Source organism: Myxocyprinus asiaticus, chromosome 39 (assembly GCF_019703515.2).
Source record: "Myxocyprinus asiaticus isolate MX2 ecotype Aquarium Trade chromosome 39, UBuf_Myxa_2, whole genome shotgun sequence".
NCBI classification, from domain to species: Eukaryota; Metazoa; Chordata; class Actinopteri; order Cypriniformes; family Catostomidae; genus Myxocyprinus; species Myxocyprinus asiaticus.
The window spans coordinates 24,785,001-24,810,229 of record NC_059382.1 but is presented as its reverse complement, the minus strand read 5'-3'; the positions used below and the strand labels follow the sequence as shown (position 1 = coordinate 24,810,229).

The 25,229-nt window shown below is 37.7% G+C and overlaps 1 protein-coding gene across 1 annotated transcript; it reads left to right on the top strand.

Annotated features, from left to right (window-relative positions):
- The first annotated feature begins 1,889 nt into the window (after window positions 1-1,889).
- On the top strand, window positions 1,890-24,919 carry cul5a (cullin 5a). Its single transcript, XM_051680021.1, has 19 exons — window positions 1,890-1,945; window positions 3,840-3,949; window positions 4,050-4,149; window positions 5,118-5,294; window positions 5,385-5,526; window positions 5,695-5,840; window positions 6,907-6,987; window positions 7,134-7,227; window positions 10,885-11,015; window positions 12,058-12,165; window positions 13,337-13,401; window positions 13,550-13,682; window positions 13,839-13,970; window positions 14,109-14,232; window positions 14,836-15,011; window positions 15,104-15,265; window positions 16,520-16,638; window positions 16,769-16,892; window positions 19,568-24,919. Exons 1-19 carry the CDS (start codon window positions 1,928-1,930, stop codon window positions 19,760-19,762), a joined length of 2,337 nt encoding a protein of 778 aa, XP_051535981.1. The 5' UTR covers window positions 1,890-1,927; the 3' UTR covers window positions 19,763-24,919.
- Window positions 24,920-25,229: the final 310 nt, after the last annotated feature.

Sequence of the window (25,229 nt, the reverse complement as noted above, 5' to 3'; positions counted from 1 at the left end):
TTTGCGATGACTGTATGTAATCTTGTGCATCCCATGTTCATCCAAATTATCAATCATTGTAAATTATTGATACAAGCAGAAGAAACACAATAGATCAGTGAAAACAGGGCTGTTAAAGACCAGTTTAATTAGTTCACACAAATCCTGCTCTGTATAATAAAAAATAATACATGAAAAAAAAATTATTTACTTGGAAAGCACAAAAATCCACACTCATACATTCTTGCAAAACTATTTGATGCAAAGGAATATAACATTACATACTGGAAATAATACTGTAAATGCAGCTACACTTTTCAAAACATTCACACTAACTTTTTAGATATAGACTTCAATATTCCAGTGTATAGTGTATTTACAAGTAGCATTCATGTTCTAAAGTTTAATCCATTGATCAAAAACATTCATTGATCCATACCGTGCAATAGCGCAATAATGTGGGTACAACAGTTAGCTTCAGATTCTGCTTAAAGTCATTATTCGGGTCCTTTCAGTTGCCAAGAACAAAAGCGATAGTGAATGTATTTGTCTGCTGATATGTTTTCATATTCTCGGCATATCATTTGACATCACACTTTGCATCATACACTCTATATAGCCTAATACTTATATATATATTTTATATATATCAGCTAGGGCTGCACAGTTAATCGAAAAAATGCTCGAGATTACAATTACAGCTGGCGCAATTAACTAATCGTGAAGAGTGTCAGTTAAGGAACTCTGTGTAGGTCTACTCCCATTGCATCACTTTTTTTTTTTTTTTTTGGTTGTAGATTAGTCTACTGGCATATTAGTAATGCTCACTTTCTGTGTTTAATGTATTCAAAATTTGAATAGCACCTTTGCTTTTCATGCAATTAAATTAAAGCAATGGGGAACAAGGTTTTCAGCTTGTTTTGGATGTGTAGCCTTCAGTAAATAAAGAATATGGCATGTAGTTGCTTCACACAAAATGGTAAATTAATTAAAAAGAATGAGAAGCAGATCAATATTTAAGTCCTTTTTTTACTGTAAATCTACAGTTTCACTTTCACATTCAGCCACCTTCTGGTTAGGACTGGTCAAAGGTGGAGATTTATTGTAAAAAAAAAAAAAGGTCTTAAATATTGATCTGTTTCTCACCCACACTTATCATATCACTTCTGAGACATGGATTTAACCACTGGAGTCTTATGGATGACATTTTTGCTGCCTTTGTGTCCTTTTTGGACATTCTGAGTTCTGGTTACCATTCACTTGCATTGTGAGGACCTGCAGAGCTGAAATATTCTTTAAAAATCTTAATTAGTGTTCTACAGAAGAAAGAAAGTCATACACATCTGGTATGGCATGAGGGTGAGTAAATGAGGAGACAATTTACATTTTTGGGTGAACCATCCCTTTAATCACATCCACATGGTGTATGCACATAGACCTGTCTTTTGGACAGATATGGTTTTATTTAGTATAACACCTAGCCTATAACCTTTCATTTTATTTCTTTTTCCGTTTGTGTTAATTTGTACGCCAGTGTTACAATTTGATCTCAGTCTGTAATGACCTATGTTTTCATGGACATCTGCCTTTTTGTTATATTATGGCACAGTCTGATTCCAATAAAATAACAATTAAAAACCCATAAACAGACACACACACACGTGGTCATGTGATATGCCCCTGTATGGAGCTCTCAGCTCTCTGGCTATGTTTAGTCTTGAATCTGACCATGGATGTCACACAGTAGTACAGTGTGAAAATAAGCAGGCACTCGGGCGCATTTGCCACGTATCTTAAAAGTTTGAAAACGGTGTCGATTCGTCATTAAAGGGACGCGTTTACTGTGCCATGTCAAGTCTGTCTACTATACTGAACCCTCAGACTGCGTTCTAGTACCGAACCAAGTCTCGCGAGACCGAACGAGAGGATAAGTTAAGGAAACATAGCGATGTCTAATTTGTTAAAGGTAAGAGACATTTAAGCTTTTTGCCTCCAAATTCTCATTAAACAACCAAAAACTCTCGTAGGCGCCTGTAAGGCTCAAATGCCTTTGTTTTACTATTGACATGTAGCGGCTTTCTTGCACGCTCACGTTCACGTGCACGTCCAGTGAGTTTATAGACTGTCTTGCAGGCTGTGTTTAGCTAGCAGTTTGTGTGCTAGCCGAGATTCATAAAGCCAATGATTACAGTACTGCTGGACTGCAAGCGGACTAGTTTAAGTCATATTTCACTCCACTGCGTGTTGACCATCAGTGTTATGCTGTATATGAGAGTATTTAATAAAGGGTCTCGTTCCTGGTGACATTTAGCACGCATGTTGCTAGCTTGGCCAATGATAGACTGTTATGACTGTAAGCTAGGGATCTGTTGTGACTGTGTTTATCAGCTGCATTTTCAAGTGCTGATGTTTTCCTGACTTACCACCACATGCCATGTCAAGAGGATCGGATGATTTTATAATTTATAAGAGAAGAAATCATTGACTAGTACTTAGGAGAGCATATTAACTGCAATTGTATTAAGAACGATGGTTTGTTTTCATATACAAATGTTGTGTGTCAGCCTAGTGAGCTGCCTACCTAGGCAGCATTTTTTGGCATCATATACGCGTTCGAGTGCACCTGTGATGCCAAATAATGCTGACTGAGGAGGCTAAGGTGGATTTGCTATAGGTGTTGGTAAGCTGTATTTGGAACAGATAATTGCTTAAACGAGGGTCCTTGACACATGCAGTTCCTACCTACACTGTCCTTACAGGCCTCTTACATTCATGTTGATCTACTACACCTTGCAAGTTGCATATGTGTTTGTCTCTATTAGCTAAGATCTGAGATACATGATGCTTTTCCTACCTACACCATAATAGTAATATAAGTCCTTCAGCGGATATTGCTGCTTTTTAAAGGTACATTTTGTATGGCTGCTCTCTTATACAAATAAGATAATTAGTGCAGTCTGATTGCTTTAAGCTAAATCAAATGTTAAATGCTACAGGTAATAAATACTGTATATGTCTTTATTCTATATGCTTTGAGGAGCACTGGTTATTTGGGAATGTTTAAACACAACAAGGTCCCACAATGCAGTGGCGTAGCCACAGGTGTGCCAAGGTGTGCAACTGCCACCCAAAATGTAAGCTTGCACGGCTAAATGAAATTTTACGCTTGACTATTTTTATTTATTTATGCTTTACTGTTTGCATCGTATCAGACGTGGTATTATCCTTTATTTATATTGGCTTAGTAATTAACGTAACAACAGTATTATTATTATTATTATTATATTTTTTATGAACCAAACCTCCGTGTACCCCATCAGTACAAAGAATGTTCAAAAAAGGTTTTGAATTTTCTTACAGTTGTGCCTTCTCCTGTTCAACACAGTGCATTACTGATTTATTTCTTTTCCAAAATTAAGTTTTTAAACCAATTTATATACCTAAAACCTGGTGTTTTTTTTTTTTTTCCTTCTTCTTCTTTTTTTTTTTTTTTTTTGTATTGTGCTAATTGCACCATCATTTATATTTGTGTCTTTAGCCTATTTTGGAAAATAATGATGAATCATTCCAAAAATTATTATTATTATTATTTATTTTTTTTTGTACAAATTATTAAGCCTCATATTTTTAAATATTAACCGGGCAACTTACTCCATTTAAACACAGAGCTTTAAAAAATTATAGCCAAAAAGAAATTGATGCAATGGTTGTTAATGGTCATTTTATTATATTTCATTTAATTGTGCTTTAGTTCTTGCACACCCTGTTTTCTCTTGGCACGCCACTGCTGCATAGTACCTTGTTCCGTGAATGTTCTTGTTCTTAACAGTCTTTATCCTCTTGAATGTCCATGTCCTTAGAACAAGGGATCCCTCCAGTTTGAGGACAAGTGGGATCTGATGCGCCCCATTGTCCTTAAGTTGCTTCGCCAAGAGTCCGTAACTAAGCAGCAGTGGTTCGATCTCTTCTCGTGAGGCCCAATGAGTGCAAATATTTTTATATTTTATATAAAATATAGTCTTTTCCTTACCTTCCATTTTTAACCTACTGTTCTTCATCTGTTGCAATAGAGATGTTCATGCAGTTTGTCTATGGGATGACAAAGGACCAGCAAAGATCCACCAGGCCCTCAAAGAGGACATCTTAGATTTTATTAAGCAGGCCCAAGCGGTAAGATCTTTTTAATGACAGAATAAAAAGCTCATCCAAGGTGATCCACCAATGTATCTGACAATCATCGGTATCGGCCGATAAAAACAATCATCTGGACCATCAGACATCGGCCAATTGTTTGAAAACAGCTGATGATCAGGAAAGATTAAAGGCCAAAGTAAACTTTGGTTGTCCACATTGCTGAGCAGAAAGAGCACAGTATGCATGATGCAAATTTCGGTAAAACTTTTAGTAAACTTTGAAGGGCAATGCGGTTGACTGGGCGCGCTATGATCCGGAACTCTGAAAAATGAAGTATACCCGGGCCTTAAGTTGTGCAGATGATTATCAGTGATGTGAAACAAGGTAGCATAATAAAAGCAGTACTACAAAACTATTGGTATTGGCAGATGTTGTTCTAAGCAGTCGGATATCGTATCAGCTAGAGGTAGACCGATATATCGGTTTTAGCAATTAATCGGTCCTGATAGTTGCTTTTTGGAACTATCGTTATCTGCAAAAATATATGCAGATAGTTGCCGATTAATTTTTTCATCATTTCGTCATTTCAAAATAAGAGTCCCCGGTGTGTTTCTGTCTTGTTTATTCTTAAAAGGCCCGCAATATGCGCCAGCTCTTCATTTTTTCAGCTTATTTTGTGGATTTTGGTTGAATTCTAAACTGCGTCTGAAATTTTCTTCATTTAGGACTCTTTGTCTGTGCCCATCATTGTAAGGAAAGAATAGGAATTTTTTTTGACATTCTATAAATCAATTTTAAAAACTATCGGCTGGTTAATAGGTTATCTGCCTTTCCCACCACTTTAGGTATCAGTATCGACAAAATCCACTATCGGTCGACCTCTAGTATCGGCACACATATTTTATATCGGAGCATCCCTAGAACCAATTGGTTTTCTTCAGTACGTGATGCTGAATCAGCTTTCACATTCTCGTTCATTGTTGGTCTAATCCATTGGTGTTTAGAGAGTGCTAAGTCATCAAGATGACACGGCGCTCCTCAAGGCTTACATCGTGGAGTGGAGAAAGTTCTTCACGCAGTGTGACATACTACCTAAACCGTTCTGCCAGCTAGAGATCACCCTGATGGGCAAACAGGGCAGCAATAAGAAGTCCAACATGGAGGACAGCATTGTTAGGAAGGTGAGCTGGATAAAACAAATGGTTTCTGTGATCTTTTTCCCTTTGTTTGAACGGGATTAATGAATTGGTCTGCTTGTTGTCTTTCTTCAGCTGATGCTGGACACTTGGAATGAATCCATATTCTCCAATATCAAGAATAGACTGCAGGATAGTGCAATGAAGTTAGTCCATTCTGAACGGTTGGGAGAGGCGTTTGACTCGCAGCTGGTCATTGGGGTCAGAGAGTCTTATGGTAAGACGGACTGCAACGGAAAAGCATCTTAGATGATTTCATTTTTGTTGGATTGAGTGCTTGTGAAAGTTCAAAGACTTGGAGAGAAAGCATCCTTCAGGAGCAGGGTGTAGCCTAGAATATTTGATAGCATTGTTAACAAAAAGTCTGTTGCAATCTCTTTCTCAGTGAACCTGTGCTCCAATCCTGATGATAAGCTGCAGATCTACAGAGATAACTTTGAGAAAGCCTACCTAGACTCTACTGAGAGGTTCTACAGGACCCAGGCACCATCATATTTGCAACAGAATGGAGTACAGAACTACATGAAATATGTACGCCCTGCTAGAGATTATTATTTGAGATGACTCTTTAAAGGTGAAGTGGGTAATTTTTTTTTTTTTTTTGTCAAAATACTTTCCCCTATCCCAGCTTGATATGTAGAGACAACTATAAGTAAGCCATTTGCAAACATTTAGCATTATCAGAACATCCTCGGCATCCTGACCAGCGTGGCACAGCAACTTTGACTTAACCAATGGCTTGTAATTGTGGGAGGGCTATATTTTTTGCTCAAGCAATGGTGGACAGGATGAGTGCTCGGTAAATCTATTTGAAAACATTCGTTATTTTTGCTGCTAGTGACCCAGAAATTACACACTTCATCTTTAACCACTGTGGTTGACCAAGGTTTTTTGAGTCTCCAATTTCAGATCAAAAGTGTACAGCCAATAGAAGACTGCTTTGTTAAAGTTACACCTCTTACTAACATTCTGCATTTCTTTTCACTTTGTGCTTGCACTCTTATGCGTCATACACTCACCGAGCACTTTATAAGTAACACTGTGGTCCTAATAAAGTGCCCAACATTGTCCTCTGCTTTTAAAGCCCATCCGCCTCAAGGTTTGACATGTTGTGCATTCTGAGATGCTATTCTGCTCACTGCAATTGTACAGAGTGGTTATCTGAGTTACCGTAGCCTTTCTGTCAGCTCGAACCAGTCTGGCCATTCTCCATTAACCTCTCTCATCAACAAGACGTTTCCGTTTGCAGAACTGCCCCTCACTGGATGTTTTTTTTGTTTTGGCACCATTCTGAGTAAACTTTAGAGACTGTTGTTTGTGAAAATCCCAGGATATCAGCAGTAACAGAAATAATCAAACCAGTCCGTCTGGCACCAACAAATCATGCCACGGTCGAAATCACTGAGATCACATTTTTTCCCTATTCTGATGGTTGATGTGAACATTAACTGAAGCTCCTGACCCGTATCTGCATGATTTTATGCACTGCACTGCTGCCACATGATTGGCTGATTTGATAATCGTATGAATAAATAGGTGCACAGGTGTACCTAATAAAGTGCTCATTGAGTGTATATCCTCTTGTCTCTGTTAACAGGCAGACGCTAAATTAAGGGAAGAGGAGAAACGTGCACTACGATATTTAGAGACTCGACGTGAATGTAACTCTGTACAAGCAGTGAGTATATTACATTTAATGCAATTTTTACATTGTACTTTTAATGCATGACATTAGAATACAGTAATTTATTGTGTCTTTAATTAATTTGTTATAGTCAGATATAGATATATAATGTTTTGAAATGATGAAATGTTTTGTTCCAGCTTATGGAATGTTGTGTGAATGCACTGGTAACATCATTTAAAGAAACGATCTTGGCTGAATGTCCAGGCATGATCAAACGGAATGAGACTGACAGTGAGTATGAAACCAGTTTAAAATCTGATTTATTTTAGTTTTGGTAAATTTTGCCAATCAGGTAAGTTGGTGCCAAGTGTATCTGTTATGTTGAGCAAGATGATATGTAAATAAGTATAAGTAACAATTAAGATCAAAGATACTGAAACTGTCTGGTATCGACAGCATTCATAATCAAAATTCCTTAAAAATGACAAGCCACCGGGGGCCTGGGTAGCTCAGTGTGTAAAGACGCTGACTACCACACCTTGAGTCACGAGTTCGAATCCCAGGGCGTGCTGAGTGACTCCAGCCAGGTCTCCTAGGCAACCAAATTGGCCCAGTTGCTAGGGAGGGTAGAGTCACATGGGGTAACCTCCTCGTGGTCCCTATAATGTGGTTCGCTCTCGGTGGGGCCCGTGGTGAGTTGTGTGTGGATGCCGCAGAGAATAGCGTGAAGCCTCCACACTATGCGCTATATCTCCGTGGAAAGCCACGTGATAAGATGTGCGGATTGACGGTCTCAGACATGCAACTGAGATTCGTCCTCTGCCACCCGGATTGAGGCGAGTCACTACGCCACCACGAGGATTTAGAGCGCATTGGGAATTGGACATTCCAAATTGGGGAGAAAAAAAATATGAAATGACAAGCCACCAAAACAGCATGTATACACAGAAAATGATGGGTAAAATATATTAAACTCAACACATTATTTCATGGCCATGGCGTTAAATAAGCGGCGTAATTTAATTTGCAATAATGACCGGCTGAATGTACATTATTCCTTGCATATACAGTGGATATAAAAAGTCTACACACCCCTGTTAAATTGCAAGTTTTTGTGGTGTTAAAAAAAATGAATCCAAGACTAATCATGTCAGATCTTTTTCCACCTTTAATGTGATAAATGCAATCAACCAAATTCAAGTGAACAACAAACAGAACATTTTTAGGAGAAAAAAGACAAATAACTATTTTTTAAAAAACCTTTTTGGAATTGACCAATCACATTCAAACTCAAAAGTAATTTTAGTCCTGCGGTCATCAATTAAGTGATGCTGATTAACCCTAAATAAAAATGGCCTGTTTCTGCAGGATTTTCTTGGTATCTTCTTGGTTGCATCTTACTGCTTAAGCCATGGTCTGCAGATAACTTACAAAGGATGTGCAGGATCTCAGTGTGAAGAGATAATCAGGAAGGGGGTACAAAATAATTTTCAAAACATTAGATGTGCCATGGAACATCGTGAAGGCCATCTTCAACAAGTGGAGAAAATGGGGCACCACAATGACAATCCAAAGAACAGGGCTCCCATCAAAAATCGATGAAAAAAACAAGAAGAAAACTTATCAGGGAGGCTGTCAGGAGACCTACAGCAACATTAAAGGAGCTGCAAGAATATCCGGCTAGGATTTGTCCCTCACTGCATGTGACAAAAATATCCTGTATTCTTTGTATTTCTGGGCTTTGGGGTAGGGTGGCACTGTGGCAAAACGGAAGCCATTACTCACAATTTTCCCTAAACATATATCCAATCACCCAAAACTATGTGGCAAAATCCTTTATGGTCTGATGAAACCAATATAGAACTTTTTGGCCATAATTTTAGAAGGAATGTTTGGTGCAAAAACAAGACTGCTCATCACCAAAACAACACCTTACCTACGGTGAAGCATGTTGGTGGAAGCATCGTGCTATGGGGCTGCTTCTCTTCAGCTGGGACTGGGGCACTAGTCAAGATAGAAGTTATCATGGATAGTGCCAAATACCAGTCAATTTTGGCACAAAACCTGCAGGCTTCCATTAGAAAGCTGAAGAGGAATTTCATCCTTCAGCACGATATTGACCCTAACCACAAATCTAAGTCAGCAAAGAAATGGCTTCAGAAGAAGTTCGTCATTTTGGAGTGACTCAGTCAGAGCACAGACCAAAATCCAACTGAAAATGTGTGGAATGACTTGAAGAGGGCTGTGCACAAGAGATCCCCTTGCATTTTGATCGATTTTGAGCTTTTTTGCAAGGAAGAGTGGGAAAAATTAACAAATTAAGATGTGCTAAGTTGATAGACTCTTATTCAAAAAGACTGGCTGCTGGATAAAAAGCAAAAGGTGCTTCAACAAAGTATTCAGCTGGCTCTACACTAGCAGACTTGGAACAATGCGAATTGGGTGGGGGGGTGTCGCACTTAATGACTGTTTTCGCTAATCTTGCCCTCCTAGTCAGTGAGCCTGTCACATTTACCGATTACAAATGGAGGGAAGGTGTCACACTTAATGAATGCCTTTGACTTTTCTCAACGCTTCACTGTCACGCCCCATTTTCGCAGCCAATCAATCTGAAGCTCGCAGAAATAAGAGCAAACGCACCGCCTCTGCACGAAACGCGAACACACAGGCAAACATGAACAGCAAACAGTGTTTCGCAGCAGCGGATGCAGTTTCTGTTTTATTATTCCTGGTTACACACAGAAAGAATAAAAAGCGCCGAAAGTGTTGGGCAAGACCACACTTAAACGGCCGCGGACAGTATGGTTTGGCAGTTCTTCAGCGGGAATTGAAGGTAAGAACGTGGCCATAACAGTCGCTTTTACTTACCTGTACACGTGAAAGTTTATAAATCAATATTAATAGAAGCTAGGCAATGTATTGTCACCTTGGACAGGTTTATTTTGCAATAATGACCGGTTAACAACTGTTAACTTGTTACACAACTATATATGGAATAAATGATTAAATAGACAGGTCATTATCAAAATATGGTGACAAACATGTTCCTTGACTTTTCAATCATGAAAAAGATTTCAAATAGTCAAAAAACCCATTTAAAAGGCATCATTCTATAACCTAACCTTTTGTTGATTAAAACAAAATGGTTTTGCTCTATATTTTTAAAGACATTTTTTAAAATATATATTTAAATTTGGCAATTATTTGAAAAAACATTTAATCTGGAACACAACTTTTATGACATTTACTGTTATTTATTTTATTTTTTTACTCTTTTTGTCTTATCAGATCAAGCATTAGTGCTATGCCTAACAATTGTGTAAAAAAAGTTAAACAAAATAAGGTGCTTTTCACGCTTTTTCTGCAGAAAAGAAATCACTTCCATCCTCCGGCAAAAACACTTTATACATGAACTGCACTCATTGGTCTCTGCCTTGGTGGCGTGTCCCCGCCCCACCCACAGCCAGTGATCATTTCAAGCAAGCCGGATGTGTATTTTCAGTGTTTCAAGGCATTAACTCAGCTGGGAGTCCAGACAGTCAAGTGATTAACACCTCCTCCCACTGAGAGGTGCTTATGGGTGCTCTGTCTCCCTCTTCCTGGTCAGTGATTATGTTAATGAAGCTAACACCTGAAAATCTGCTTGTGTAGAGCCAGCTTAAGTTGAGGGTTGTGCACACTTATGCAACAGTTTTTTTTAAGTCTTTTTTTTTTTCTTTTTTTCTCTCTCCTAAAAAGTTTCTGTTTGTTGTTCACTTGAATTTTGTTGATTGCATTTATCACATTAAAGGTGGACAAAGATCTGACATGATTTATCTTGGATTAATTGTTTTACATCTCAAAAACCTGCAATTTAACAGGGGTGTGTAGACTTTTTATATCCACTGTGATTTATGTATCTACTATATCTATAAATATATGCTTTTAAACCTTCTAACCTCCTCCCAGGGCTTCACCTCATGTTCTCGCTCATGGATAAAGTGCCCAGTGGGATAGAGCCCATGCTGAAAGATCTGGAGGAGCACATCATCAGTGCTGGACTGGCAGACATGGTGGCTGCTGCCGAGACCATCACAACTGTGAGCACCACATTTACAAAAATAATAACACATTTTGCTGGCTTCCTCTTTTATATGTTTTTTTAGGAATGAATAATTACTGATTGAAGTTATTACTTGGAATTGTTAATGATGTGTGAAAATAATCATAAATATTGAATGAAAAGGAATAATTTACCCAAAATTGAAAATTCTCTCATCATTTACTCATCCTCATGCCATCCCAGATGTGTATGACTTTCTGTCTTCTGCAGAATGCAAACTAAGATTTGTAGAAGAATATTTCAACTCTGTAAAGTCTGTAGGTCCTCACAATGCAAGTGAATGGTGACCAGAATTCACAAGGTCCAAAAAGGATGTAAAGGCATCATAAAAGTAATCCATAACACTCCAGTGGTTAAATCCATGTCTTCAGAAGCTATTTGATATGTGTGGGTGAGAAACAGATCAATATTTAAGTTGTTTTTTTTTACTATAAATCTCCACCTTTGACCAGCCCAACCAGTAGGTGGCTGAATGTGAAAGTGTAGATTTATAGTAAAAAATTACTTAAATATTGTTCTCTTTCTCACACACACCTATTATATCGCTTCTAAAGACAGGGATTTAACCACTGGAGTATGGATTACTTTTATGATGGCTTTATGTGCTTTTGGAGCTTCTTAGTTCTGGTCACCATTCACTTGCATTGTAAGGACCAACAGAGCTGAAATATTCTTCTAAAAATCTTTTTGTTTTTGTGAGCATAAGAAAAAAAGTCATACACATCTGGGATGGCACAAGGGTGAGTAAATGATGAGAGAATTTTCATTTTTGGGTGAACTATCCCTTTAATAGTAATGGATTTACTTGTTAATCACCAGCAATCAACATTTTTACCAAAGCATCTTGCACTCTTGATGGAGTGAGGTAAAGTGTGTTGCAAGTGACCTGTCGCCTCCTGTATTATCCCTAATTGTGGTGGAACCCTTTGACCTTTGTGTTAGCAGCTGTGATCTTTAACCTTTAGGACACCTCTGTGCTGGATTTGTGTATAAGTTCTTGTTTGTGTGTTTCCCATCAGGACTCTGAGAAGTATGTGGAGCAGCTTCTGACTCTGTTCAATCGCTTTAGTAAATTAGTGAAGGAAGCGTTCCAGGATGATCCAAGATTCTTGACAGCCAGAGATAAAGTGAGTGTTGTGCCGTCCTTATTCATTCTCATGCAGTTGGTCTTAGTGATGTAGGCTGATTGAGCAGATCACACCCCAGATGTTTTCCAGAGATATGTGATGACACTAAATTTCAAAATTAGGTTAGGTAACAATAACTCCATTATAACACTGTTGATTGCTCTAAAATGGGAACTACAATTCATTGCTCATGTAAAACCAGGGAAAATATCAGGGAGTTTTAAAATTGTGATTTCCATGACATTTCCATGTCTTGGACATATGGAGGGTAAAATATCTCAAAATGTAATCATTAAAGAAGTTCAGTATTTCAGTAAATCATACTAAAAATCATTGAAAACTATTAAATCAATAAATGTTTCTTTTATTTCATTTGACTAATTTTGTGTCCACTTAACTTACTTTGGGCTGACTTTCATTTATGCGCAAGCTTGGTTCTTTTCATTTTCTAAATTTGACTCACTAAGGGTCAGTTCACATGCATTAAAAAGCTAGACGCAGCACAAAATGGCACAACATGCAGGTGTCTCGAAATGTATTTTAAAACTGTAAAGTTCTTTAAACTTGACACGACTTCTTTAAAAATCACTGGCCTCGTGACACAAGATGCTGAAAAATCAGATGTGTCACAACAGAAATCAAAGATGTTCGTCTTGCACTTGTTGACATAGAAAAACTATTCCAAAACAGTGCTGATAGATACAAAAACGTGTACGTCCTGTGTCAATGGCCCTTAGAAATTGCCCACTTGCGTTGAGTGATTTGTCAATAACTGTAACCCTGAAAATGAAAAGATGTGAAGATTTTGCTGAAAATCAACCCAAAGCCAATGCTAAATTAAAAATGGATGAATTAAACTATTTGATGGTATAAATAGTGTATTTAGTAATTGATTTAAATATTTTATTTAATTTTAAGAAATTTGGCTCTCTATATGGGCAGTCATATAAAACAAAATCTTAAAAAGTCATTGAAATTACAGTAATGATACATTTAATTTGCTAGAAATTGCTCTTTTTGAATGCTGTCTCTATGAAATGATGTTTAAAATAGTGATCTAGTAATCACAAGTAACTGGAAAAGTCATGGAAATTAATTGTCTAAAGTTGTGTCTCACATACCTGTTGTTTAACGAAGAAGCATAATGCACAGATTTTAATATACCACCCAGGCATACAAAGCAGTTGTGAATGATGCCACAATATTTAAGTTGGAGCTGCCACTGAAACAGAAGGGGTGAGTAACCGCTGCCTTCTGGGCTTTTGTTCATTCATTTTAGTGAGATTTTTCTTCACTGATGGAGTTTGTGTTGGTATGTTTGTTACATAATCTTCAGTATGGTGTTTACTGGGGTTTATTCATGTTTCTAAACACTTGCATGCAGGGTGGGTCTCAAAACACAACCAGAGTCGAAGTGTCCAGAGCTGCTAGCCAACTATTGTGACATGCTGCTAAGAAAGACGCCACTAAGCAAAAAGCTGACTTCAGAGGAGATAGAGCTCAAGCTAAAGGAAGTGGTGAGGCACTCAAGTGTTTTGTAGCACGACAAACGTTTTTTACGTTTTACTAATTCTCAAAAGCAGACATTAAATGGAAGTGACGTGGATGCAAATCATTTCTGTACTTATTCAAATTCATCTCCTAAGATGTGCATGATTTCTTGCTTCCTGTAGCTACTTGTGCTAAAATATGTCCAGAACAAGGATGTGTTCATGAGGTACCACAAAGCCCATTTGACAAGGCGTCTGATCCTGGACATATCAGCGGACAGTGAAATTGAGGAGAACATGGTTGAGTGGCTCAGGGTGAGAACAAAAGATAAGAACGAGTGACTGTAATACAATTATTTTAAATCTTATTATGTACAGGATATTATATAAAAATGGTAAATTTTCACCCAGGGTGCTTAAAACACATTTTTCTTTCAATCTGTCATGTTACAGGAAGTTGGTATGCCTGCTGACTATGTGAACAAGCTGGCTAGAATGTTCCAGGACATCAAAGTGTCCGAAGATCTTAACCAGGTTTTCAAGGAGATGCACAAACATAACAAGCTGGCTTTGCCAGGTGACTTACAAGCACAGTTTGTTCATAAATAACATGCATATAATATATATATATATATATATATATATATATATACACACACACACACACACACACACACACACACACACACACACACACTGTGTATATATGGTATATATATATTGTATATATAATATATGCATACTCTGATGTACTTTGTCAATAGCAATCTCATATGTCCTTCCCCTTCCATTGGGTATTTGTATCATATTTGCATTTCTCTTAAGAACAGGGATAAATACTTTGGTATATGCCGTTGTTTTGTTAAATCGTTGATATTATAACTTTATTTCTGTTTCTTAAAAACATCCTTTGTAGCATAATCACTACTGCTGTAATGAGCATCACCTATGGAATTGAAAAAGATGCATATGTTTCAGGGCATATGCTACTACAACAATGGTCAAGATCTTTTATATATTTCACATACTTTAAGCCCAGTTTTCCTGTTTTATATAATTTCATGTCATATTGTTTTTGTGAATACGAAAAAATGGCTTTCTCAATTAAGACTTACAATGTAATGTTTTCGGTATGGCGAGTCATTTCCAAGGTTTATTTTACTCTCTTTGTGTAACGCAGCGGACTCTGTGAACATAAAGATCTTGAATGCTGGAGCATGGTCACGCAGCTCAGAAAAGGTGTTTGTATCTTTGCCCACTGAGCTGGAAGATCTCATCCCTGAGGTGGAGGACTTCTACAAAAAGAACCACAGCGGCCGCAAGCTCCACTGGCACCACCTCATGTCCAATGGCATTGTACATTCTTTTGCTTTGTCTTGTAGTAATTTGCAATGATTATTGGTTGCAAGTTACAGCTAATCAGTTAGTTTGCTTTATGTCTGTGCTAGATCACTTTCAAGAATGAAGTAGGGCAGTATGACCTGGAGGTGACGACCTTTCAGTTGGCTGTACTTTTTGCCTGGAACCAAAGACCCCGAGAGAAGATCAGCTTTGAGAATCTGAAACTTGCCACTGAGCTGCCTGATGCTGAACTGAGACGAACTCTCTGGGTAAGACCTTGAGCAGAGTGTCACAGGGGCTACATTCTACTCTTTGGGATATTTTATTTTTTACTTCTAATGTTAGTTATGTTTTTTTTGCATCAAAAACAGATGTAATTTAGTTTTACATGCTCACTTTCCACCGATCTCTCTCTCTCTCTCTCTCTCTCTCTCTCTCTGACCCTTAGATTTAAATGGGCTACTATATCTTTAAAGGGATAGTTCACCAGAAAATGAAAATTGTCTCATCATTTACTCACCCTCATGGTGTCCCAGATTTGTATGACTTTTTTCTTCTGCTGAACACAAATGAATATTTTTAGAAGAATACTTCAGCTCTGTAGGTCCTCACAATGCAAGTGAATGGTGGCCAAATCTTTGAAGCTCATAAATCACAAAGTCAGTATGTAAGTAATCCATACAACTCCAGTGGTTAAATATATATCATCTGAAGCAATATGATAGGTGTGGGTGAGAAACGGATCAGTATCTAAGTCCTTTTTTACTATAAATCTCCACTTTCACTTTCACATTCTTTTGTTTTTGGTGATTCACATTCTTCTTGCATATCGCCACCTTCTGGACAGGGAGGAGAAGTTAGAGTAAAAAGGACTTAAATATTGATTTGTTTCTCACCCACACCTATCATATCGCTTCTGAAGACATGGATTAAACCAATGGAGTCTTATGGATTACTTTTATGCTGACTTTATGTGCTTTTTGGAGATTCAGAATTCTGGTACCTATTCACTTGCATTGAGAGGACCTACAGAGCTGAAATATTCTTCTAAAAATCTTCATTTGTGTTCTGCAGAAGAAAAAGTCATACACATCTGGGATAGCATGAGGGTGAGTAAATGATGTGAGAATTTTCATTTTTAGGTGAACTATCCCTTTAAGACTTGTATATAAATAATTTCTGTTGTTATTGGCTAACCTCCACCTACTGGTGTCATTCATCAGGGCAGCCCAAGTTGCTGACTACTGAATATGTAAGGTAATATGAAATGTAAATGTCCTGCTTCCTTATGATGTCTCCTTGAAGCACACCTTTGAGTTTTAGGGTCCAACTGAGATGTTACAATAAGAAGCACGTAGGACAGTTAGATAATAAGAGCTTTTAAACAATCTGAAGTGTTTTCTTTGTATTAGCTTCTGAATAAAGCTTGTTATTTGATATTAAATGTTGATGATCATTCCATTTGATTTTTGTACTGTTGTTTTGCCTTCAGTTGACTTGTTCTTTTTCCTCTTTTTCTACAGTCTCTTGTTGCCTTCCCAAAGCTCAAACGCCAAGTGCTGTTATATGAACCTCAAGTGAGCTCTCCTAAAGACTTCACAGACAGTACATTGTTTTTCGTTAACCAGGAATTCTCCTTAATGTAAGACTATTTCATCTCCTGTTCAGCATTTTGTCTTTTGGTCAATTGTAAAAAGTTGACTCGTTAACTACTTTGACAGAAATTGCTCTGATTTTAGATGTGAGAGAGAGTACATTTTTTTTCTCCTCAGAAAAAACTCCAAGGTTCAGAAGAGGGGGAAGATAAACCTGATTGGTCGATTGCAGCTGACGACAGAGCGAATGAGAGAAGAGGAGAATGAAGGCATTGTCCAGCTTAGAATATTAAGAACACAGGTACTAAACTTGAAAAATTATAATCATTACTAGTTAGGGCTGGGTGATACAGCTGAAAAAATGACTTTTCACAATATGTATGTGAATGTTTATGTATTTGCTTTGAATTGGCTTAAAAGTTTTTTTGTTTTTGTTTTTTTTTTCTCTGCAATAAGAGGAACCATCACTTCAACTGAACAGCCATTGTTGCCAAGTAGATTCAAAATGTTTTATGCATGAAGTAAATTATAATAAAAATCTAGTTATAAATAATTAAGGCATTTTTCCACATTGTTTTGATTTAAATGAACGCAAGGAAGAATAATATTTAATCATTTTTATTTAAGTGTTAAGTTTTATGGCACACAGGGTCTTCAGAGAACATTTGAGTAATGACGCAAATTAATCGTTGAATCATTGTTTTGAAATAATTTACTTAAACATGCTGTTTAAACTGAAGCATGGAAACAAACTTACGAACTCTAACGCCTTGCTGCTGAAGTTTAAATCAGATGCTATTAATACATTTCTGATTTGTATGAGTCATGAGACAAGGAGAATTGTTAAACTAGTCTAATTTCTGTGGAAGCTTACTGTCCAAATTTAATGGTGTGGTCACACTACACTTTGCGCTCCATTCACTCCCATTTAAACGCATCCGAGCTGCTGCTGCATTTCAAAGTCCAAGTTTGGTGAACTCTGACATGTGAATCCGGATCACAAGAAGACGTGTCCAATAGAAGATCGAAATGTCACACACTGACCTCTTGGTACATATTTCAAAGCTGCAAGTTTTTTTATTGTTGCAGGAAAGTGAGTTGACAGTATATTTCAAGAATTTAAATTAGTGGGGCCTGGGTAGCTCAGTGAGTATTGACGCTGACTACCACCCCTGGAGTCGCGAGATCGAATCGAGGGCGTGCTGAGTGACTCCAGCCAGGTCTCCTAAGCAACCAAATTGTCCCGGTTGCTAGGGAGGGTAGAGTCACATGGGGTAACCTTCTCGCTCTCGGTGGGGCGCGTGGTGAGTTGTGCGTGGATGCCGCGGAGAATAGCATGAAGCCTCCACACGCACTACGTCTGTGCGGTAACACGCTCAACAGGCCATGTGATAAGATGCGCAGATTGACGGTCTTAGACGCTGAGGTAACTGAGATTCCTCCGCCACCCGGATTAAGGTCAGTATGCCACCACGAGGACTTAGAGCGCATTGGGAATTGGGCATTCCAAATTGGGAAGAAAAGGGGAGAAAAAACAAAGAATTTTAATTAGTGCTGTCAGTCCATTACAATATTTAATCGTGATTAATTGTATGATTTTTCTTAGTAAATCATACATTTTGAAAGTGCAAAATGCATTAAGTTCCTTCTAATAAAACAATACGTAGCACTAATGTTTAACTAACATTTTCCAAACAAATTATTCCACAGTATAAAGATATAAATGCATTAAAATCCAATTCAAGTAACATTAAACATTCCCATAGTCTTAAGTGAGAGGTTGACTAATTGAAATATCTAGTCCTCGTAGTTTGCATTTTCATTGCAGTGGGCATTAAATCTCTTAAACTGTAATCCTCTATAATATTAATCGTGACTATCCTCCTCGCTACAGTATCGTGAAGCTGCACTCACATGATTTGCTGCTTTGAACTCCACATGAAAAGCGCTGCAGAGAACGTATTGTTTTGCTCTAAGCACTGGCACTGTCCATGTAATATTTCATCCGAATTGTCCGGTAAGATGGAAGCGCAACGCAATGCCGGGGAAACGCTGATGCTTCACTCCAGTGGGTCATGTGAATGCAGCTTTTCACAGGTACCATGTGGGTTTGTTTTGTACTGATAATTACGGTTAAGAGGTTCTTTCTCCACTTAATCACTGACACGGAAACACTGTTGTGTGTTTATGGTGTGTGTATCTGTGTAATGATCCCAGACACATCACAAAGGTTCTGCCCTACTTCAACCAGTGTTTTGAACTCACATGGAGCAGAAAAAAATGGTCAGAAAATTGGTAAATGCGTTAATCGCAATTAAGAAAATGAACGCGTTAAACATTTTTAATCACATGCATTAACACATTAATTTCGACAGTTCTATTTTAAATATTATTTGTTATTTGTGATTTATTATTATTTTTTTTAATGTATTTTTTATTATATTTTTTTCTCCCCTTTTTCTCCCAATTTGGAATGCCCAATTCCCAATGCGCTTTTAAGTCTTTGTGGTCGCGTAGTGATTCGCCTCGGTCCGGGTGGCGGAGGAAGAATCTCAGTTGCCTCCGCGTCTGAGACCGTCAACCCGCGCATCTTATCACGTGGCTTGAGCGCGTTGCCACGGAGACATAGCACGTGTGGAGGCTTCACACGATCTACCGCGGCAACCACGCTAAACTCACTACGCGCCCCACCGAGAACGAACCATATTATAGCGACCCTAGCAACCGGGCCAATTTGGTTGCTTAGGAGACCTGGAGATTTATTATTTATTAAAACCAGAAGCCCTCGCGCATGACATTAAATCGTCTCTGTTGCGGTGTCCAAAACAATTTTGCATGCTGAAAGTTTTACCACCCCCATACTGCCATATTCATAAATATGTATCGCCCAGCCCTATAACTAGTTTGGTTGCTTCATAAACACCTGTTGCTAATTTTCTTTCTTTTTTTCTACCCATACATTACCATTTCCTTCAGGAGGCCATCATTCAAATCATGAAGATGCGTAAGAAGATCACGAACGCCCAGCTGCAGACAGAGCTGGTGGAGATCCTTAAGAACATGTTCCTCCCTCAGAAGAAGATGATCAAAGAACAGATCGAGTGGCTCATTGAGCACAAGTACATCAAGAGAGACGAGACGGACATTAACACCTTCATCTACATGGCGTAGCACATAAATGACCCCAGAGATGATCCATAACCGTTCTGAGGATGATGAAGATGATGTACCTGTCGAGGACCAGCAGCGGGGGAGGGATGGTGACATCTCGAAGAAACTGATTAGGCTGCTGGTCTTCTGGCGTAGTGATGAGCTTGACAGTCACACATCAGAGAAGTTAATTTAAAAAATAAAATCCCTGCCTTACCTTACAGTGACGACATACAAGATGAGGATAGGAGATCTAAAAAATAAAAAAAAGACGAAAATGATTATATTTTTGCCATTGGTAGTCAGTATGCATGGTGGGCGGTTCGCCTTTTGTATGTGTTGATCTCCAGCAGCATGCGGTCAGTGGACATGTCACAATCATACAAGGAATTTTTGTGTTTGCTGTGTTAAGAGTGTTTTTCCCTCCCGAATCTTCCGTCTGCATTCACGTCTACCCATCCTCAGCACACAGGCCGGGCGAGCGCCGTCTCACTGTTATTGTACAACACCTGGCTGTGCACGGCAACAACCGAGTCACTGAGGAGAGTGAACCAGGACGGAGGACTAGCATTAGCACTTTTCACATTCTCTGCCACAATATGTCCGCATGGCTTTATTTGAGTTGTTTTGTATGACTTTGGGTTTTGTTTCTTTTCTGTCTTCATCAGAGTGATGAGTTTTGAACTATCCTTAGACTACAAAAGATTTTAGTGGTTATTCAGAGTTTACACCACAAGTTAGTCTGGGTTTAAAGGGATAGTTCACCCAAAAATGGAAATTCTGTCATCATTTACTCATCCACCGTACGAGTTTTTTTTTTTCGTTCACTTTCCTTATGTGAAAAAAAGAAGCAATGAAAGTGAATGGTGATTGAAACTAACATTCTGCCAAACATCTCCATTAGTGTTCCACAGAAGAAAGTCATATGGGTTTGGAACAACAAGAGGATGAGTAAATGATGACTGATTTTTCATTTTTAGGTGAACTATATCGTAATTGCCAGGAAAGAGGCAGCAAGTGTGGTTCAAGACGTCATCTACAACGTCACAAAAACCTTCCCATCCATATATCCATGGTCAAGGTCTGCAGGGAGAATCAGGCTCACATGGTGGTATCAAATGTCTGTTTGACATGTACTTGTGAGGTGCCAGAGAACACCAAGCCAAGAAAGTCAGTGTAACATAGTCACAATTTTGTTTTATTAGTGTTTACTTCATGCAGAGGCAAGTGGAGATGGGCAGCGTTTTCCGTTATCGGTCTCATTATTGGTTATTATCGGTTATTCTCTTCACCTCATTGTCAATTATTCTCTTCACCCCATCACAACCTCTAAAGCACAGAGTTACTGAAGTCCAATTAAAGCAAGCACTGCTCCAAACTCAGGTAAAGTAGGGCAGGAGAGTTAAAGAGTAGATTTTGTCGGCATTCATTAGCGGCTCACGGCCCTTGCTAATCTCACAGTGCCAAAGCAAACTATGAGAGTGCTGATTTAAAGAAGAAATAAAAATAATGTGGGAGATATTATAATGATTTTTCCCATTTAATTCTCTTTCAGAGAATCCGTACAATCCTGAAATTATTTGCCTCTGTAATTCTAGGATGTAATTTGTCTGGTGGTTCTTAAAGGGACAGTCCACCTATAATGTAAATTCTGTCATCACTTACTCCAATCTATGTCTGTCCTCCGTATGAAGCTTGGCAGAATGACAGCCTCTGTCACCATTTGCTTTCATTGTATGGGAATAAAATTCAATGCAAGTGAATGGCAACTGAGGCTAACAATCTGCCTAACATCTTTTGTGTTTGCAGAAGAAAGTCATACAGGTTTGGAACAGCATGAGGGGGAGTAAATGATGACAGATTTGTAATTGTTGGGTGAACTATCCCTATCAGTCACTTTGAGGGAGCCTTGTGACTGACATCAGGCATAAACAGTTTAGAAATAATTCTGGGCTTTTTTGAGTGCTGGCCAGTGTCTTGCACTGTCTGAACAACAGCTTGTGCAATTATGTTGATCCAATGTCTGTTATAATCAAAAGAGAAGTGTTCCAATTATATCCATTTAGTGTCAATGTTTAATGGAATATTCCAGGTTCAATACAAGTTGAGCTCAATCAACAGCATTTGTGTCATAACTTTGATTTCCATGGAATTTTTTTCTTTTTTTTTTTTAACTCATCCCTCATATATATATATATAGAGTTGTGGTTACAGCAAGGCAGTTACAATGGAAGTAAATGGGACCAGTACTTAAATGTTACAGTACTCACTGTTCCAAAAGTATGGCAATAAAACATCAACATTATACGTGTTGAAGTGTCTTTAGTGTGGTAAAATCACTTACTAACCATATCTGTGTAAAGTTGTATCCAAAAATAGGATCAAAGTAAAAACACGTTCAGCCTGCGTTCATGTACTGGCACCATTTACTTCCATTGTAAGTGCCTTACTGGAACCTCAATCTGTGCTTTTTGTAAATAAATGGGGGAAGAGACAATAATTTTTTTTTTGAGGTAATCAACATTATGCCACAAATGCTGTCGATTGAGCTTAACTTGTATTGAACCCGGAACAGTCCTTAAAGGATTAGTTCACCCAAAATTGAAAATTCTCTCATTTACTCACCCTCATGCCATCCCAGATGTGTATGACTTTCTTCTGCAGAACACAAATGAAGATTTTTAGAAGAATAATTCAGCTCTGTAGGTCCATACAATACAAGTGAATACCAAATTTTGAAGCTCTAAAAATCACCAAGTCAGCATAAAAGTAATCCTAACGACTCCAGTGGTGAAATCTGTCTGATGAGATATAAATGTGGGTGAGAAACTGATCAATATTTAAGTTCTTTTTTACTATAAATCTTAACTTTCACATTGTTTTGTTTTTGGTGATTCACATATTTGTGTATATCACCACCTACTGGGCAATGAGGAGAATTTATAGTAAAAAAGGACTTGAATATTGATTGGTTTCTCACCTATTATATCGTTTCAGAAGACATGGGTGGTGTCGTGTGGATTAATTTTATGCTGTTTTGAGTTTCAAAATTTTGGTACCTATTGACTTGCATTATATGGACCAACAGAGCTCAGATATTCTTCTAAAAATCTTTGTTTGTGTTCAGCAGAAGAAAGAAAGTCTTGGATGGCATGAGGGTGAGTAAATGATGAGAGAATGTACATTTTTGGGTGAACTATCCCTTTAAGAGTGTGCAGAAAAGTATTAGCTCTTATAGGCATGTTTCAAATATCGACAGTCTTTGATCAATTTCAGATGCAGTTTTTTTTAGTGGGTTTGGTGTTGTATATTAATTACTGTTGGTTGTTTTAAACCTAGACAAACATCGCATAACTTGAACTGATTTGTTATACACTCAACATGTACCACAATATTTTAATGTGTTGTGTGTGGAAAAGATTAACAACTGAAATGTTTCCTTTATTGGTTGATGCCATCATGATTTGCTTGACAGTATTCTTATATATTTGAACATACAAACTAATTGGGGGGCAAATAATACGTTTGAGGATAACGCTGTAACTGCAAAATAAAATTCTTACCATTGATGTTTAAATAATGTAATTTATCCTTAAGCTCAAAACAGTGGAAAGGTTTCCATTGATCGTAGGGCAAAAAAAGTCATTCTTTATAAGATCCAGTGTACAACAGTTTGAGAACATTGTGTTATTTGATTGCCCACTTTATTTATAACTTAAGCATGTTTGTGAGGGTGAAAGAGAGTGTGTGTGTGTGTGTGTGTGTGTGTGTACGCTTACAGTAGGAACCTTTTACAACAGGGTGGTGACGAATCCTGTTACGTTAATGCATTTACCTTTTTCAAATGTAAAATCAATGTTTCCACTGTCTGTGTTTTCTCATAACATTTTCTCTTGGTAAATACTTCTATTTTATTTGGAGAAGCACTATCATTTTCTAATGAAGTCTGTTGTGTGAATGTGTTATGTTGAAGCCAGATTTTGACCCTCCCTTCTTTGTTGTTGGATTACATCAAATGCAATGCAGTCCCAAAAACTTTTCAGAAGTTTCAATTCATTGGTGTGGAAGAGGGCGAAAGTGAAAAAAAAAAAACTTGCGTGAACCACCTGGAGGGAATGCTACATTTAAAAGTTTTAAATTGTTTTTTTTTTTTTTTGGGTCTACATGAGATATATGTAGTATATTCTCTGATGCACATGGAATGATTAATGTGAGTGTGTGCGCACAACACTCAAAGTGGTACAGTGCAAGTATCCTGCATACACGTATAAACACATATAAACATGAAAAGTTCTTTTGGAACACTCAAGCAGTGGAATTGTGTAACCAAGTGGAATTATTAGCCATATAGTTTGATGAGGTCATGTGTTTGGGTGCACTTTTGGTGTGATCGCTTACTGAGCGGCACAACGGTGTGATTTGAGGATTTTCATCATTCTAATACTGTATCACTCCTATGAATAATGTGTCTTGTAAGCACTGGCTGTCCTTTATCACATTTCAGGTAGGAGTGGTGTATTTTGTGTTCTGAAGAGTGTCTTCCATTACTGTCACCGAATGAGAGTTTGTATATTGCAAAACTGCAAATTATCTTTTGAAAGGGTTGTCTCATAAAAACATCTCTTAATAGGTTAATAACTGTTACTTTAGTCCGGTATGATGCATTCATATTTCTTATCAGTATTCATATTAGTAGAGTGAACTGCTCAATAATAAATATTCATTTGTATGACACATGAGTAACGTGCTGCAATCATTTACCATCTTTTCCCGAATTTCCACTCATATTTACTGTATCCTCTATGCGGTTCAGTAGGACACTGAACACACAAAATTGAGTTCCCTTTAGTGTGACATGCTGTTTTTGTGACAAGCAAAACTAAATGTAATGCTAAGAAGGTGCAAATGCTCTGCCTATATGTCTGTTTTCAAGATTTATTGCCTGAAGCCTGAAAAGCTTCAAGATTATTTGAAATGTATCTCTGACATGTTTGAGGTGAAATGTGTGCCCTTGTTCAGTGATCTGAATCTGGAGGAATGTTGAATGGACGCTGTTGCAGTCTAAATGAACATTTCCATGTACTGCATTTGAATTGATTTTCTTTGATTTGTTTTTTTTTTTTTTTTTTAAGTTGTATAATTTATTTACTGGCAAAATAAAAAAAACTTTTAAATGAGGATGATTTGAGTTAGATTGTTTTTTTTAATGTTGAGTTATTCTCCAATTTCTTCAGCAACCTGAACATCAGGCATAATGTGAGTACTGTATACTGTAGTCAAATGACAAGACCTTATCCAAAGAACCATGTGAAATAAGATTTGATTCCAAAGATTTTCTTTCTTTTAGATATAAAGAAAGCACTATATTTTCATGTTTAAAAACATACTGTACTGTGTGAGAAAAGTAGTAAGCATGATTTTACAAAGACTTTTTTCCAAAAATGTTCCGAACAATATAATATACACTACCGGTCAAAAGTTTTGAAAC

Bases quoted from the DNA above. Each gene is read 5' to 3' on its own strand.
- cul5a (XM_051680021.1), top strand. The intron at 3,950-4,049 runs GTGAGGCCCAAT...CTGTTGCAATAG, and splicing joins CAGTGGTTCGATCTCTTCTC to AGATGTTCATGCAGTTTGTC. The intron at 5,527-5,694 runs GTAAGACGGACT...TCTCTTTCTCAG, and splicing joins TGGGGTCAGAGAGTCTTATG to TGAACCTGTGCTCCAATCCT.